Below are 17,750 nucleotides of genomic sequence, written 5' to 3'. Positions count from 1 at the left end.
GGTCTCAAACTCCTGACCTCCAGTGATCCACCCGCCTCAGCCTCCCAAAGTGCGGGATTATAGGTATAAGCCACTGTGCCCAGCCTTGATTCATGTTTTGTTTTGTTTTTTTGTTTTTTTGTTTTTTTGTTTTTGAGAAAGTTCATTTTATCACCGAGGCTAGAGTACCGTAGTACAATCACAGCTCACTGCAGCCTCGTCCTCCCAGGCTCAAGTGATCCTCCCACCTCAACCTCCCAAGTAGCTAGCACTACAGAGAGGCACATGCTGCCATGCCCAGCTAATTTTTATATTTTTTGTAGAGATGAGATCTCGCTATATTGCCCAGGCTGGTCTTGAACTGGCTTCAACCAATCTTCCCACCTTGGCCTCTCAAAGTGCTGGAATTACAGAAGTAAACCACCACATCTAGCTAATTTATCTCCTGTGACAATCACTGAACAAGAACTCCCAAGATCTTTTCTGGTTTCCAAAGTCTGTGGCTCTGACCTTAGTTCTTTCTCTTATACTGATCCCTGTCATTTCTGCTGATTACAGTTAAGATATAAGAAGTGGCCTAGATCATGAAGATAATTGGAAGCAAATTAACTGCACCAGAAAATAAATAATGAATATTCATTGATTACACAGAGTGCTCTGTCATTTTAGGACCATGAGCACAAAGCTCTAGTCTCAACTTCTGAAAAGCCTTATTTCTTAATAAAGAGTGATATAAATATCCTTTATTACCTACTGGTCCATTTATGTTTGGTCGATTCAATTTAAAAGGTAATCAAATAAGCAAATTAAAAGATAAAAGAGACACTTTTTTCATATTTTTAATTACCATTATTGCACCAATACAGCATATGCTTTATATACATATATCTTAAACATTTTCCATTTTTCAGGAATTCAAATACATAATATATTATCATCTTGATAATACAAAGAACACAACATGGAGGAAGATAGAGAAAATAGGTTCCCAGTATTTAGTCACTAGTGATTCCACAGACTTTCCTTTTAGTGTTCTCTATTGGAATTTTAATATGTCCTGCCATGGCTCTGCAAGAATAGAGCTGCCTGGAAAAGGAGGCAATGAAAAGAAAATGGACCCAAGTCAGAAAAAGTTAAGAAGGGAATCCAGGAAGGTAATATATTTTGAAACTAAACCTAAGGACTCCCTTCTGCCAGAGTGTACATACCCAAATAGGTGCAAAAGGGAAGCAATTATATCTTCCCATTTCATCCTCAAAATTGCTCATTGAGAAACAAAATAGAAAGTACCCACTCACCTAAGAAGCACAACTTTTTTCACAGCATTGTAAAAGGAATGGCAGGGCAGAGGGAAAGGAAAGTAGTGGGAGAACAACTTGCTTTTAAGATACCCTGGGTGACAGGTATCAAAGCCTTGCGCAAAACCTGTCACAGTAAAGCTGTGACTCTCCAACTTCCTTCACAAATGACAATATACATAATAGCAGCTTTCTGTTAAAGAACTACATGAACTGAAAAGAAATGTTTATGGAAAGGGGCCAGATACCCAGGCAGCAAGGCAATGAGGGTACTAAACAAGAGTTAAGTGTTTTCAACCTCTCTGCTCTACAGATCAGGTTAAAAACTCTAAACCCTTCAACTTTAGGTCAAATAACAGGGCAAATACAAATTAATGCCATGCTTCAAATGCAGCAACCAGATGGAGCTGCAATAAATTAAACACTCCTATAGACTATCACTTGGAAAGCACAGCCTCTTGAACCTCCTTCATTACAGAGACACCCACTGGTCAAAGATGTTACACAATTCAAATTCAACAAACAGAAAAGAATAGTGGAGGTGCCACCAACACAACCCTCTTATCATAGAAAGAGACATGTAAACACACAAGAGGGCGATGGAGCTGCACCCAGCACTGGATGTTCACTGAGTACAATAAGCCTGAAGGAGGCTACACAGCAGAGACCCAGGAAATAGGCCTTTCTCCATATCTACCCCATCAAAATTCTGAATTTGTAAACACTGAGGTCAGCCTGTCCATTTTTAGTCCTGGGTTAGTGGAGAAGGAAGTTGCAAGGTTTTTGACTCCCCTGAAATTGCTAAATAGGGCTTCACAAAGAGGCACACAAGGGCCATGAGATGTTTTTGAAATAAGTTAAAGAATTTAAAAGATGAGACAAATTTTACAGATGTTAGAGGTCATTCCCCCTCAGACACTGGCCTTTTGAGCCCTGCATGGTCAGCCAAGACTATGATAAGATCCACTAGTCCCCTACCTTGGTACTAAGCAGGAGATAACAGATACTTTCTTGGCTGCACAAGTAACAACACAGGGGAGTGACATAAACCAGCTTGAATGTAATGGAGAAGCTATGAAAAAAGATTGTCCAGTCATTTTGGTTCTGGGGAGGAAATGGGTTCCTAACTTCCCTCACAGATTGGTGCCCTCAAGGTCATTTTTATTCCTCAAGTCTGTCCTTAATGTCCTGCCAATGCCATTCAGAACTGGACCCAGTTGGATGGCTGTGGTGCCTGGTTTGGAACAGAGCTGCAAGACAGGAGAATAGAGAAAGTCAAAGACATCATATTAGGATAACAACTCCATTCTTTACTTAATAGTTTCTAAGAAATCACTGCCTAGAATTTCCAAAACTACACTTCATGGCAATTCTACTTACCAAGGCCTGAAATATCCCATTCAAACCTCATCCTACAGCTTTCTTGTCCCACCATTCCCAGCACTACTATATTTCCTTCACTATAACTCCTCCAAAAGACTCTATGTGACCTGCATATCCATTGCTTCTCCAGATCAAAGATTTCAATTGACTGCACATATCTTCTACACCCTGATTGAGAGTGCGCTAGTTTCACTGCGCCCGTCACCTGGATGCAGTGCTGAAATCTCCCCACAAGTCATTGCCTGCAGAAACTGGAGTTGGTGCTGGTGTCGTGACAGGAGCAGGAGAATCCAAATCTAAAAGGATATCTAAACACAAGGTAAGAAAAGAAAAAAGAAAAACATCATCAAAATCTAGGAAATGAGAATTTATGTTCACACAAAAAATCTGTACACAAATGCCACGGCGGCTTTACTCATAATGGTCAAAAACTGTAAACAACCTAGATGTCATTCCTTGGGCAATAGTTACTCACACTGGTATATCCATGCCATGGAATACTACTCAGCAATAAAAAGGAACAGACTATTGATATACACAACTTGAATGAATCTCAAGGGAATTATGCTGCGTGGGAAAAGCCTGTCCCAAAGGTTACATGCTGTATGATTCCTTTCACAGAACATTCCTGAAGTGACAAAATTCTAAAGATGGAGAATAGACTGGTGATTGTCAAGTGTTAGGAATGGGGGAAGAAAGGATGAGAGGGAGATGGGTGTGGTTGTGTATGGTTGACACAGGGGATCTTTGTAGTGATTAAACTGTTCTATAGCCTGAAATGATGGTGGATCCATCAACCTACACACGACAAAACTGCAAAGAACTGGCCAGATGCAGTGGCTCACATCTGTAATCCCAGCATTTTGGGGGGCCAAGGCAGGATCACTGAAGCCCAGAAGTTTGAGGCCAGCCTGGGCAACATAGTGAGACTCCGTTGTTACAAAAAATTTAAAAATTAGCTTGGTGTGGCAGTGTGCACCTGTAGTCCCAGATGTTTGGGAGGCTGACGCAGAAGGATCTCTTGAGCTCAGGAGTTTGAGGCTGCAGTGAGCTATGACTGCACCACTAGCCTGAGCAACAGTGCAAGACCCTGTCTCAAAAAATAAAAAAACAAACAAAAAAACCTGCATAGAACTAAATATACAGATCCACACAAATACACACAGATAAGAACATGTAAAATGGTTTAAGCTCAGTAAGATGAGAAAGTGGTATAATGTCAATTTTTGATTTGTGATAATTGACAATAGTTTCACAAAATATTACCAATTGAGCGAAACTGGGAAAAGGGTAAACAGGATCTCTTCATATTATTTCTTACAACTGCATGTTAATCTACAATTATCTCAAAATAATAATTTAATTAAAAAAAAATCTTAGATACTATCCCCAGTGCCTTCTGGCAACACCTACCAAAAGAAGCAGGCTGTAACATTTTCACCTCAAAAATTCCAGAAAGAGAAAGCTTAGCCTTAGTAATCAATTCAACAAATTATCTGCATTGTCCAATACATTAAGTTAAAATTCTCAGATTCTAAGACATAGTTCCCTAATCTTAGAAAATTTCTTTTCTCAGTTCCAATGCTCTCACTTTTCAAATGAGAAGATGTAACTATATTTATTCTTTCTCCTACCAGACAGAAAAAAAGAATGAAAATGTATGGACAAATCTCCTTTTCTCCCATTTGTTCTTGTGAAGAAATGGGAAGGTTTAAGAAATAACATTTACTAAATGGCTACCATGTTCCAAGTGCTATGCTAGGTGCTGTCAAATCATTTAGCCCCTCACGACATTGGGATGGTAATTTTTTTTATTTTATCTATCTATCTATCTATCTATTTATTTATTTATTTATGTTTGTTTGTTTGTTTGTTTTTTATGAGACAAGGTCTCACTCTGTCACCCAGGCTGGAATACAGTGGCGCAATAATGGTTCACTGCAACCTCCCAGGCTCAAGCCATCCTCCCACCTCAGCCTCCCAAATAGCTGGTTCTACAGGCGTGCACCACCACATCCAACTAATGTTTGTATTTTTTTGCAGAGATGGGGTTTCGTCATGTTGCCCAGGCTGATCTCAAACTCCTAAGCTCAAGCAATCCACCCATCTCAGCCTCCCAAAGTGCTGGATTACAGGCGTGAGCCAAGGTCCCTGCAGGGGTGGTTTTACATCTCTAGTTTGTAGATAAGGAAATTGAGACTTAAAAAACTGAAGTAATGTTTACCAAGCACATTCAAATATAAAGTAGCAGAGCCATGACCAAAATCTTGGTCCATCTGACTCAAAAGCTTATAAACATCTAACCAAGAAAAAAGTGAAGGAAATTGTCTTTTTAATAAGCACATATTTTCTGCCAAAGAACCTACGAGATACTACGACTCTTAATTTACCAGAAAAGCTTTGATTCCTTGCTAGAAGCTGCCAGAATCACCTTGTCAGTATCATGAGCTATTTCATAGCAAAAACATTAACTCTCCTTGACAAACAGGTGTTACTTAATTAAAATATAAGATTGGATTTCTCAAAATTAGAAGTATCAGATTTACCTGCATCACTGCCTCCATGGTTAGATTTCGGAATGGGTGGTGGGGTGACATGATTGCTGATGGCGACTGAGGAGGACGGTGGGGGAATAGTGACTTTGCCTCCTGGCGGGGGTGGGAGTAAGCTCAGGCCCCCACCCCTTGCAGTCCTGGGCTTAGAAGCACCTCCTTTCTTGGTTGTAATGTTCTACAAAAGAAAAAAAGGAGAGCAAGAGAAAGATGTGATAGGCTTACGGAAGCACAGGAAAACAAAATTTTTCAAAACCATACTCACCCCGATACTCAACTTGATGGTTTGTCCTTCCTTGAAGCCCAGATCCAACTTAGGACGAGCGTCCATTTCTTGAGATTCCTTGGAAATCTCAGATTCCTGCTTTACCCACCTTTGGGAACAGAGCAAGTTATCTTAGTTTGAGATTTCCTGAAAGCAGAGTCTGACATACAAATTTGGGTGTATTTACTTTTATGAAATGGGATTCCAGAAAGCACAGTGAGAGATAAAAAAGAGTGAGAAAAAAAAGCCAAGAAAGAAAACAACTGGAGTTTAATCCCATTGGGGGCCCTCTGAGAAATCTCACAGAATACATATCAGACTTGCCCCTTCCAAAAGGATGGCATTTAGCCACCAATTCCCATTCCCCACAGTTGGGGGCTGCTCCTGAGGGGGTGTTAGTTTCTTAATCTTTCCAAGTTAAACCTTGCTCTTAGCCTTCTACAACTTCAAAGAGTCCTGAGGCAGAAAAGGATATGCTTGCTCTTGAGGTAGGAAGCTGACTGTGCATAGTGCTGTCAACCACAGCGGCAACAAAATCAAGCAGGCTAAAGAAATACTGCAAAAGTCACAAAACACGTCAGCTACATAAGGTAACAAGAGTGGCACACAACTCCCCACATAAAGCCCTGTTGTTACTGTAGACCTCCCTCTACCACCTAAAAGACGGGGCAAATTCCTGTCTGGAAAGTGAGGAACACCTCTGCCCAGCCACCGCCCCGTCTGGGATGTGAGGAGCGCCTCTGTCCAGTTGCCCACTGTCTGGGAAGTGAGGAGCGCCTCTGCCCGACCGCCGCCCCATCTGGGAAGTGACAAGCACCTCTGCCCAACTGCCGCCCCGTCTGGGATGTGAGAAGCGCCTCTGCCCAACTGCCGCCCCATCTGGGAAGTGAGGAGCACCTCTGCCCAGCTGCTGTGCAACCTTCCAAGTGTGAAGTGACAGCCTTGTGTGTCACCTTTCTGCCTTCCCCAAGTTTGTATTTTCGACATTAAAGTTTACTTTTTAATTAAAAGTTTAAAAAAAAAAAGATAAAAGACGGGGCAAATTCGACAGAGCATCATTTCAGACTACTGCACAAGGGATCTAAAACATACTGCAGGCTATAAGGAAAGGAAACATAGAATAGATGCAAAGATGACCGAAGGAAACAAAAGCGAATGGGGAGATTTATAATCATGATGAAACAGTTTAAGAAATAAAGAAACCAGGAGGAAAAGAGACACTGCCCATTCATGTGAGAAGCAGCATGCCTATAAGCATTCAACCGGGGAACTAAGGACAAGTTTCACTCACTTGAAGTGATCCTGCAAGGAGACGTTAAAGTCGAAGGCATCTCCCCGATCTGTGAAGCCAATGCCAATGAAAGCACTGCGCCCTGTGAAAAGGTAGGAAGACTCGAATAGGAAGTATCTTCTATGGCAAGAGTCCCCAGCCCCTGGGACCAGTCCGTGGCCTGTTAGAAACCAGGCCATACAGCAGGAGGTGAGTTGCACACAAGAGAGCAAAGCTCCATTGTATTTACAGCCACTCCCCGTTGCTTGCATTACCACCTGAGCTCTGCCTCCTGTCAGATCAGTGGCAGCATCAGATTCTCAGAGGGGTGTGAACCCTACTGTGAACTGCACATGTGAGGGATCTAGGTTATGTGCTCCCTATGAGAATCTGTTGCCTGATGATCTGTCACTATCTCCCATCACCCCTAGATGGGGGTCTCCCCTTACCCCCGTCTAGTGGCAGGAAAACAAGCTCAAGGTTCCCACTGATTCTACATTATAGTGAGTTGTATACTTATTTCATTATACATTACAATGTAATAATAGAAATAAAGTGTACAATAAACATGATGTACTTGAATCATCCTGAAACCATCCCCTAATGCCGGTCTGTGGAAAACTGTCTTCCACAAAATGGGTCCCTGGTGCCAAAAAGGTTGAGGACTGCTGCTCTATGGCAAATTCTGCCCAATGAAAATATAACAGTCACCCTAACTAGACAAAGTCTGACTGTGAAACATCTTCTCACAGACCAAGAGTTGATAAACTACATAGAGTCCACATGCTTTATCCTGCCATAGCTTGGTTTTCCAGAAAAAGTTTCATTGGAACATAGTCAATATCAACGTGTTTATTTATTTTTACAGTGCTTTCACACTGCAACAGCAAAACTGAGTAGTTGCAACAGAGGCCATTTGACCTGCAAAACCTAAAATATTTATTATTTGTCTGTTTGCCAATCTTTGTTATAGACCATGGAGAAAAGAGTGAGAATAACTGCCCCACACATAATATGATTCAAGTTTTGCCCCACCAAAAACTACCACAAACAATAAACGGGCAAAAAGTGTTCATTCTTCTTTTTTTTTTGAGATGGAATTTCGCTCTTGTCGCCCAGGCTGGAGTGCAATGGCATGATCTCAGCTCACTGAAACCTCTGCTTCCCGGATTCAAGCGATTCTCCTGTCTCAGCCTCCCGAGTAGCTAAGATTACAGGCACGCACCACCACGCCCAGCTAATTTCTGTTTTTTTTTTTTTTTTTTTTTTTTGTTGTTGTTGAGACAGAGTCTCGCTTTGTCGCCCAGACTGGAGTGCAGTGGCCGGATCTCAGCTCACTGCAAGCTCCGCCTCCCGGGTTCACGCCATTCTCTTGCCTCAGCCTCCCAAGTAGCTGGGACTACAGACGCCCGACACCTCGCCCAGCTAGGTTTTTGTATTTTTTAGTAGAGACGGGGTTTCACCGTGTTAGCCAGGATGGTCTCGATCTCCTGACCTTGTGATCCGCCCGTCTCGGCCTCCCAAAGTGCTGGGATTACAGGCTTGAGCCACCGCGCCCGGCCATTTCTGTATTTTTAGTAGAGGTGGGGTTTCATCATATTGGTCAGGCTGGCCTTGAACTCCTGACCTCAAGTGATCCACCCGCCTTGGCCTCCCAAAGTGCAAAATGTGTTAATTCTTTTGTTAGATGTGGCGTTTTGATTTATTTAAGTCTACATATGAATTACCACATCTTGAACTTGTGCTCATATCTATTACAAATAACACGTTAATACTTTTCCTTTAGCAACTATAGTAACTTTAGAGAAAGGGAAGAAAAAAATGAAGTAAACCAAAGAAATATAAATGCAATTGGACACACTTTTCATGGCCGTGCATTCACCTGTTTTCCTAACTTCATTCCATTCACAATCCCAGTTCTCTTACCAGTACCATCCTGGATCCGGATTACAAAGTAGCGGCTGGAATCTGTCACTGTCTCCACAGCAATACCAGGATATTGTTCTACTGGAGCCTGAGCAAAAAGCTCCCCTGACAGATAAGAGAAAGACTTTTTTGAGCAAAGGAAGCCAAAATCTAGAACTCCAATTAACAAGTATTTCCATTCCAGTCCCCAAATTGAAGGTACTTATAAAAGAACACCAAATTAATATCCTTAATGTTAGAGGGTCACTAGTGAAGATTACCTGAAACTTTATCCTCGAGTTTGATATAGGCAATCTTCCCTTTTGAAGTGATTCGGAGGCGACCAGTCCAATCCGGCTGGTCTAATTTCCAGTCAGATGCCCTAGGAGAGGAAAAGAGGAAGGCTCAGGAACATGTCCTTAATTTACTAAAGCCTACCCAGAATCTTTTACTGTATTTCTATTTCCCTGTCCTGGATTACCTATTCTTTCTACCTATTAATCAACAAGAATAATTCATGATATATTTAGATGCCTCATGTTACATATAGTCCAAAGCAAGTAAAAGACAATGCTACTACTTGAGGACTTTGGAGTCCAATAAGCATCATTAAAAAGATGTAAAAGCACGAATAAAAGCAATAAAAAATAAAATTCTGGCTGAGCGTGGTGGCTCAAGTTTGTAATCCCAGCACTTTGGGAGGCCAAGGTGGATGGATCACTTAAGTCAGGAGTTTGAGACCAGCCTGGCCAACATGGTGAAACCCCATCTTCTAAAAATACAAAAATTAGCTGGGTATGGTGGTGTGCACCTGTAATCCCTCGGGAGGCTGAGGCAGAACCAACTGAACCTGGGAGGTGGAAGTTGCGGTGAGCCGAGATTATGCCGCTGCACTCCAGCCTGGGTGACACAACAAGACTTGGTCTCATATAAATAAATAAATAAAATTTCTCATAACAATGCTATTTTCATACTATAGATGGTATACTAGATAACAATGCTTTACTAATCAGATAACAACAAAGTCTACTAAATTAAATATCCTAGATAATAGGAGCCCTCCCAAATCACTAAATATACTATCTTTCACTGAATTCAATCAATATTTATACAATACTTATTAAGACAGAGGCACCACTGTTCTAGATGCTTGGGATACAACAGCAACCAAAACAAAGATTCCTACCCTCATGAGGCTTACATTTTAATAGAAGATAGAAAATAAAAAAGAAACAAAATAAACAGCATAATTAGTATCTTAGAAAGTGGTAAGTTCTAAGGTAAAAAGAACATGTAGAGGCAAATTAGGAAGATTGAAAAGACAGTGGGAGAATGAACCGGTTGTAGCATTCAAGAGGGTGGTTGGGGTAGGTCTCATTAAGGTGAAATGTGAACTAAAATGTGAAGCAAGTGAGTTACCCATACAGATATCTAGGGGGAAAAGCATTCTAGACATAGGGAACAGCTAGCCCAAAGGTGCTGAGGTGGGGCCATGCCTGGCATGTTTGAGAGACAGCAAGGAAGCCATTGTGGTTAGAACAGAGTAAGAGACAAGGTAGGAGAGGTAACAGAGGGCCAGATCATGCAGGGCCTTGTGGGCCATAGGAACAACTTTAGCTTTCACTCTGAGTGAAAAAAGAGCTACTACAAATTTTAAGCAGAGGTGTGACATGATCTCCCTTATATTCTAAAAAGATTACTACATCTGCTGTCTGGAGAAAAGCTGTAGGGATAAGAGGACTGAAGCAGTGGGATTAGCTAAGAGACTACTGCAGTAATCTAGAAAAGTCACAATGGTAGCAGAAGTGGCTAGATTCTGAATATATTTAGGGTACAAGCAGCAGGATTTTCTCATGGATTAGATATGGGATAGAGGACACAAAGAGAAGTCAAGGACAACTCCAAGGTGTTTAGCCTGAGCAAAGGAGTTTCCAGTTATTGAGATGAGGTGGAACATGTCTAGGAAGAAGGATCAGGGATTCAGTTTTAAATATGCTGAGTTTGAGATGTCTCATAGATTTTCAAGAGATGTAGAGTAGGCAATAAAATATATGAGATGAGTTCAAGAAAGACATCTGGGCTGGAGATACAAACATCCATGAAAACATTAGAAATTTATAAAATGTGTTATCATCAACTTGAACAACAACTAAGATTATTTATGATGAATTTTACAAAACATTGTATCTGTGATTTGTTTTGCCAGGAGTATGGAAAAGAGATTAGCAAAGTAAAAGTTATTAATAATTCCTCTTTTAGGAAACCAATGACTAATACTTAAGGGCTAGAAAAGCAACAATAAGGTATATATGAACAAGAATGAGTTTAACAAGATGAGACGTAAAAAGCTGAAAGGAAGAAAATGAAAGTGAAAATTAGCACAGGTTTTGAACAGGATCTGTAAAATAAATCCTTCCCATTCTCTTCGCTCTTGATTCCCTGCCCTCAAAGACTCTCAAGTACCTAAATCTGATCCAGATTACAGAGCTCTAAAGTTCCTCATCTATTATACTTTTTTAATGAGTCATTACTTATTATAATCATGCCACCAAAAGCTAATGTAAATGGGCTATTAAAAATATTAGGAACAGCCAGGCACGGTGGCTCACACCTATAACACCAGCACTTTGGGAGGCCAAGGCAGGAGGACTGCTTGAGCCCAAGAATTTGAGGTTGCAGTGAGCCATGATCGCCCCACTGCACTCCAGTCTGAGCGACAGGGTGAGACCCTGTCTCTAAAAAAAAAGAATTAGGAACAAGCCTATTAAATGTGTTTTTCATGGATGAGTTCCTTATTTATCTTGTGTATCTAGTGCCCAATATTTAATAAATTCTGTAAGTAAATGGATATTCGTGGCAGCAGATTCCCTCAGCCTTGAGACTTAATTCCTTTCCTACTCCAAGACCTAATCTAAAGAACTCTTGATTTTGCTGGTCCTCTGACAATACTTTAAACTCACCTCACAAATTTTCATTTACCTTAGTAATAAAACTTCATATATATTAATAAAAAATCATTATGATGATTCACAGTAAGATTCCACGTGTACATTTTATTATGTCCTTATAGTAGCTATGTGAAGTAGGCATGAAAAGCCTATCATACCTCTCTCTCTCTAAATGATGGAAAGGAAAACACAGTAATAATGCCTAACTTCAAAGTCCATTATTCTTTCATTACACTGAAACACATTATAGAGGTTAATACTGATTTAGCTAAGGGAAGAGGGTAGTGACTAATATTTTTTAAAAAGTTTTACAGGTTGGAAGTGTTTTCTAACCATTTATTTATTTGTGTGTGTGTGTGTGTGTGTGTGTAATAGAGTCTCACTCTTCCACCCAGGCTGGAGTGCGCTAGCGCGATCTTGGCTCACTGCAACCTCCGCCTCCTGGGTTCAAGCGATTCTGTTGCCTCAGCCTCCCAAGTAGCTGAGATTACAGGCCCGGGCCACCATGCCCAGCTAATTTCTTTTGTATTTTTAGCAAAGATGGGGTTCCACCATGTGGGCCAGGCTGGTCTCAAATTCCTGACTTCAGGTAATCCGCCCGCCTTGGCCTCCCAAAGTGCTGGAATTACAGGAGTGAGCCACCGCGTCCAGACTGTTTTCTAAGCATTTGTAAGTTTTTTTGTTTTGTTTTGAGACGGAGTCGTGCTCTGTCGCCCAGGCTGGAGAGCAGTGGCATGATCTCAGCTCACTACAACCTCCGCCTCCCGGGTTCTGGCGATTCTCCTGCCTCAGCTTCCCAAGCAGCTGGGACTATGGGCGGGCGCCACCACGCCTGGCTAATTTTTTTGTATTTTTGTAGAGACGGGGTTTCGCCATCTTGGCCAGGCTGGTCTGGAACTATTGACCTCAAGTGATCCGTGCGCCTCGGCCTCCCAAAGTCCTGGGATTACAAGCGTGAGCCACCACACTCGGCCTAATAAGTTTCTTCTCAACCCCAATTTTCCTTCTTATAGTCTAGAAGTCTGGTCAGTGAAAGTCCGGGAACGAACAGCTTACACTAGGTGAATTAAAGTCAATTATTCTCTTTAATCTTATCAGTCACTCAAAGGAAAAATTCCTCCTGCTTTCTGAAAAGGCCAGTTTGTCCTTTAATGTCAGCCTAGAGAATAAATCCTGCTTATAATATAAAGTGGGTTCTGGTAAACAAGAAAGATTATGCAGACAACAAGAAAACTACCATTTATCAAGCATTTATTATGTGCCAGGCATCATGTCCATTCTTGTGAAAATTAAGTTAGAGGGCCCGGCACAGTGGCTTATGCTTGTAATCCCAGCACTTCGGGAGGCTGAGGTAGGTGCATTGCCTGAGGGCCAGGAGTTCAAGACTAGCCTGGCCAACATGGTGAAAACCCATCTCTACTAAAAATACAAAAAATTAGCCGAGCATGGCGGCGCACATCTGTAATCTCAGCTATTCAGGAGGCTGAGGCACAAGAATCGCCTGAATCTGGGAGGCAGAGATGGCAGTGAGCCGTGATCACACCACTGCATTCCAGCCTGGGTGACAGAGCAAGGCTCTGTCTCAACAAAAAAAAAAGAAAGAAAGAAAGAAAGAAAAATTAAGTGAGAGGATCCTACAAGGTAAGTACTGTTACAGTCATTTTTACAAAAGAAGAAACTAACATTCAAAAGTGGTAAGTGATTTGCCAAAAGTGACCCAGCAAATAAATATTGTTATTCAAACTTAATTCTGCTCTCTTCATGTACTATACTAAAAAAGTGACTGATGATAACATGTCTCTTGGAGGATAAAAAAAAGCCAATAGGCATGAAAAACACAGAAGTATAACAGAAAAAAGAGGAAAATTAAGAAACTGCTTTAATGGCTCGGTGCAGTTAACTGATGTAAGTATAAAGGTTGTGGAAAACTAGGAAGTGAAGATAGAGAATGCATATGGGTGAGAGAGGCAAGGTGTTTTAAAAAGCTTGAAGTGGGCCAGGCGCAGTGGCTCATGCCTGTAATCCCAGCACTTTGGGAGGCAACAGCGGGCGGATCACGAGGTCAAGAGTTTGAGACCAGACTGGCCAACATAGTGAAACCCCGTCTCTACTAAAAATACAAAAATTAGCCAGGCATGGTGGTGTGCACCTGTAGTCCCAGCTACTTGGGAAGCTGAGGCAGGAAAATCACTTGAACCGGGGAGGTGGAGGTTGTAGCGAGCTGAGATTGTGCCACTGCACTCCAGCCTGGGCAACAGAGTGAGACTCCATCTCAAAAAAAAAAAACTTGAAGAAAAAGAATATAATCCCACTTCAATGTGTATCATATCCTTAACTCCTAAAGTTGGAAGTAATGAGCTATTTGACCTTTTTAACAGTTCAATTAATGTGAATTTATGTGATTAGGTTTCTCTGTGTAATCTACTGATTTCTTCTTTCAGTCAACATTTACAGAGTGCCCAAAGTGTACCAGATACGGTACTAGACCCTGGGAATATAAAGTTAAAAAGATCTCAAGTTGTTCACAGTCCAGTCTGGAGAAAAAAGGAGACTAAACAATCCATTACAATACAAAATGAAGAGCCCTGGAATAGAGACAAGAACAAAGTGCTATGCAGGAACAGAAAACCAAACACCACACATTATCATTCACAAGTGAGAGTTGAACAATGAGAATGCATGGACACAGGGAGGGGAACAACACGCACTGGGGCCTCTCAGGGTAGGGGCGAGGGTGACAGGTTGACAAGTGCAGCAAACCACCATGGCACATGCATACCTATGTAACAAAACTGCACATTCTGCACATGTATCCCAGAACTTAAAGTTAAAAAAAAAGAAAAAAGAATAAGATGCTATGGAAGCACACAGGGTGCATATCTAAACCAGAATGGAAGGGTCACATAGGGCTTCCCAAAGAAGGTGATGTTTAAGTGACTCATATAGTACCTGTAACTACCATCTAAAAGCATGTTGATTTCTACTCAGGGTCAGTTTGGGGTCCAACTAAAAACTTATTAAAAACAGAACTGCTACCTCTTTGCCAAAGGTGCAACCCACAGGGCCCAGTGCACAGGTCAGCAAGCATAAAAATATCAATTCATGATTAATAAAACTCCAGTAAGGAGCAAAATAATAGACATAAGGAGAGGGTAATTTTTCAGCCAAGGTAATGATAAATGCCAGGAGGAAAAATCACAATGATGATGTGGGTCAGAGAGAAGAATAAGAACAGTATCTTGGCCAGGTGCAGTGGCCCACACCTGTAATTTCAACATTTTGGGAGGCTGTGGCAGGAGAATCACTTGAGGCCAGGAATTCGAGACCAGCCTGCGCAATATATCAAGATCCTGTCTACACAAAAAAATTTAAAAATTAGCCAGGCATGGTGAGGCAATGCCTATAGCCCTAGCAACTTGGGAGGCTGAGGTAGGAGGATCCCTTGTGCCCAGGAGTATGCAGCTGCAGTGAGCTATGATCGCACCACTGCACTCCAGCCTAGATGATAGAATGAGACCCTACCTCTCTAAAAAAAAAAAAAAAAAAAAAAACCCGACGCCTGGGTGCGGTATCACACCTGTAATCCCAGCACTTTGGGAGGCCAAGGTGGGCTGATCACAAGGTCAGGAGTTCAAGACCAGCCTGGCCAACTTGGTGAAACCCCATCTCTACTCAAAATACAAAAATTAGCCCAGCGTGGTGGTGCGTGTCTGTAATCCCAGCTATTCAGGAAGCTGAAGCAGGAGAATCGCTCGAACCCGGGAGGCAGAGGTTGTAGTGAGCTGAGACTGAGCCATTGCACTCCAGCCTGGGCAACAAAGCCAGACTCCATCTCAAAAAAAAAAAAAAACAAACAAACAAAAAAAAACGAACAAGGGCCGGGCGCGGTGGCTCAAGCCTGTAATCCCAGCACTTTAGGAGGCCGAGACGGGCGGATCACGAGGTCAGGAGATCAAAACCATCCTGGCTAACCCAGTGAAACCCCGTCTCTACTAAAAAATACAAAAAACTAGCCGGGCGACGTGGCGGGCGCCTGTAGTCCCAGCTGCTCTGGAGGCTGAGGCAGGTGAATGGCGTAAACCCAGGAGGCGGAGCTTGCGGTGAGCTGAGATCCGGCCACTGCACTCCAGCCTGGGCGACAGAGCGAGACTCTGTCTCAAAAAAGAAACAAAAAACAAAAAACGAACAAATAGTATTTATAACTGCTTTACTGCATTTCCTACATTCTTTCACATCCATTATATGACTTAATTTTACTCTCCCAAAAACCCTTGTTAAGTACATTATCAGGAGAGCACAGGTATCATCACTAACAGTTTTTTTTTTTTTTTCTATTTTACAGATGAGAAAACTGAGCTTGGTAAGGGCTCACACTCATATTGTTTAACATGAAGCCCAGTGAACTGTCTTTCAACTACATAATGTCCTACAGCATCCTCAGAACCTCACAGTCATTGGATTACAAGGTGGTTAGTTAGGCCCTACAGAGAAAAATGCTGCCTCAACTTTGGAGGGAAAAGGTGTGGGAGAGGTTAAGAAGGGAGGTAGAGAAGGAAGACAGAAAATACTATCTAATCATCAAGAAAATACAATGAGAAGAAACGGAATGAACAACCATTGTAAAGCTTATGATCATAACCTTTGCTCACTGGTAAAACAGCTGAAGGAAAAACCGAATGGTGGATGATGACAGTTGGTGACGAAATTGACAACAGTACAAAAAATAAATCAGATCATCCAGAGAGTGACAAGCAACACGATTACCCATAAATGTGCATGGGGAACTGGAAAGGTGTGTGACCTGGAAATGTGCATGGGGAACTGGAAAGGGTAACTGGAGAGAGGATGAGGATGATAAGCTGAAGGACGCAGAGAAGAGCGAATGAAAGGGGACTGGCGATGGAGCAGGCACGACTGAAAGTGGATGATGGGGAGCAGATGGGTGTCCCAGCGGGTTACGGGGGAGGCGGAGTGGAATAATGCAGAGTGGTCATTTAAAAAAAAAAAAAAAAAAAAAACACGGCAGAAATATGGTGATGACAGTCCAGAGTGGAGATGGAGCAGGAGGTCAGGGAGATGACAACCCAGGTAGGGAGGCTAGCAAGGTGACAATACAGAGGTAGTAGTGGCAGGGACGGGCAGCGTGCTAGCTGAGGAGGAAGCTGTCACCTGCGACAGAGTACGCGTGTGCGGCAGCGCCTCGGGGTTAGTACCTGTAACCGCGGTTGGAGGCCCGGGGCGGAATCCGGTAGACGCTGACGTCCGGCTTCACACACAGCACAGACTCGTACTCCAACTCGGCCGCCATCTTGGCTCCGCTGTCCGCGCTGCCGGGGGCGAAACGTAAGACCGGGGGCGGAGCGCGGGAGGTGGAGATGCAAAGCACGACAACTTCTGCTTGCGTCACTTCCGCGCGAGTTCAAGTTGGTTTCTGATATTAACCTCTTCGGTGACGCGGGAAGCCATATTGAAACCTGGAAACAATGAGGCTGCGCGACTCACCATCTTGGGTAATGGCAAAGATGCCTCCAAGTGCGTGACTCTCGTTATGGAAATCTCTCTCCCGGAGAGGTGCTTAGGAAAAGCGCCATCTTACTCTAGGCAGGTTCCTGGAGTGCCCTACGAGGACGAGGACCGTATTGAATCCTGACGGATTTTCTTCCAGGAGTCACTTCCCAACTGTAGTCTCGTGGCAGAAAAGAGGCATCCGCCAGCCGGTAATGCCAGACGAGATACCTACAGAGAATGATGTATGAGCTGGTCATAGACACGGTGAATTTCAACTTTCCAGAGTCTAAACGCTGGAAACACCCAACTTGATTTAGTGCCTTACACTCTTCATCTCCAATTTTTCAGGACGACACCTGTTAAAATGTTTTGCCACACTTTCAGCGTGTATTTCGATTATCTTTTTGGAAATTTTGATCCTGTTAAATACACTCTAAATGCGATCAACCCAATTCCTGATAAAATTGGAAGCATAATGAACTATCTAATGGCCTCTATTACCTCCCAGTTCTATTATGATGATAAATGCTACCGAACTCTCACCATAAATATGATCTTTCTGCGCCCCAAAAGTAAACTTAACTACAACACCGTAACTTAGTACAGATAGCAAGTGGCAAAACTGAGATAGGAACTCAAGTC

The 17,750-nt window shown here is 42.4% G+C and overlaps 1 protein-coding gene across 1 annotated transcript; it reads right to left on the bottom strand.

The window, feature by feature from the left end:
* Positions 1-802: 802 nt before the first annotated feature.
* Positions 803-16,970, bottom strand: LOC105499867 (NECAP endocytosis associated 1). The gene is made up of 8 exons (XM_011772687.3): positions 16,814-16,970; positions 8,934-9,034; positions 8,674-8,778; positions 6,769-6,850; positions 5,478-5,586; positions 5,207-5,390; positions 2,866-2,968; positions 803-2,527 (listed from the first exon to the last, which is right to left on the bottom strand). Exons 1-8 carry the CDS (start codon positions 16,906-16,908, stop codon positions 2,479-2,481), a joined length of 828 nt encoding a protein of 275 aa, XP_011770989.1. The 5' UTR covers positions 16,909-16,970; the 3' UTR covers positions 803-2,478.
* Positions 16,971-17,750: the final 780 nt, after the last annotated feature.

This window comes from Macaca nemestrina, chromosome 10 (assembly GCF_043159975.1).
Source record: "Macaca nemestrina isolate mMacNem1 chromosome 10, mMacNem.hap1, whole genome shotgun sequence".
NCBI classification, from domain to species: Eukaryota; Metazoa; Chordata; class Mammalia; order Primates; family Cercopithecidae; genus Macaca; species Macaca nemestrina.
The sequence above is the reverse complement of the archived record's forward strand: the minus strand, read 5'-3'. Positions and strand labels throughout refer to the sequence as shown.

What these genes read in the sequence shown, in the direction of transcription:
- LOC105499867 (XM_011772687.3), bottom strand. Translation starts at nt 16,908, where the DNA reads ATGGCGGCCGAGTTGGAGTACGAGTCTGTGCTGTGTGTGAAGCCGGAC. An exon ending in GCCTCCAACCGCGGTTACAG is followed by an intron (nt 9,035 to 16,813) that starts GTACTAACCCCG and finishes TTCCTCTCCTAG; the next exon opens with GGCATCTGACTGGAAATTAG. An exon ending in CCGGATCCAGGATGGTACTG is followed by an intron (nt 6,851 to 8,673) that starts GTAAGAGAACTG and finishes ACCTTTTCACAG; the next exon opens with GGCGCAGTGCTTTCATTGGC.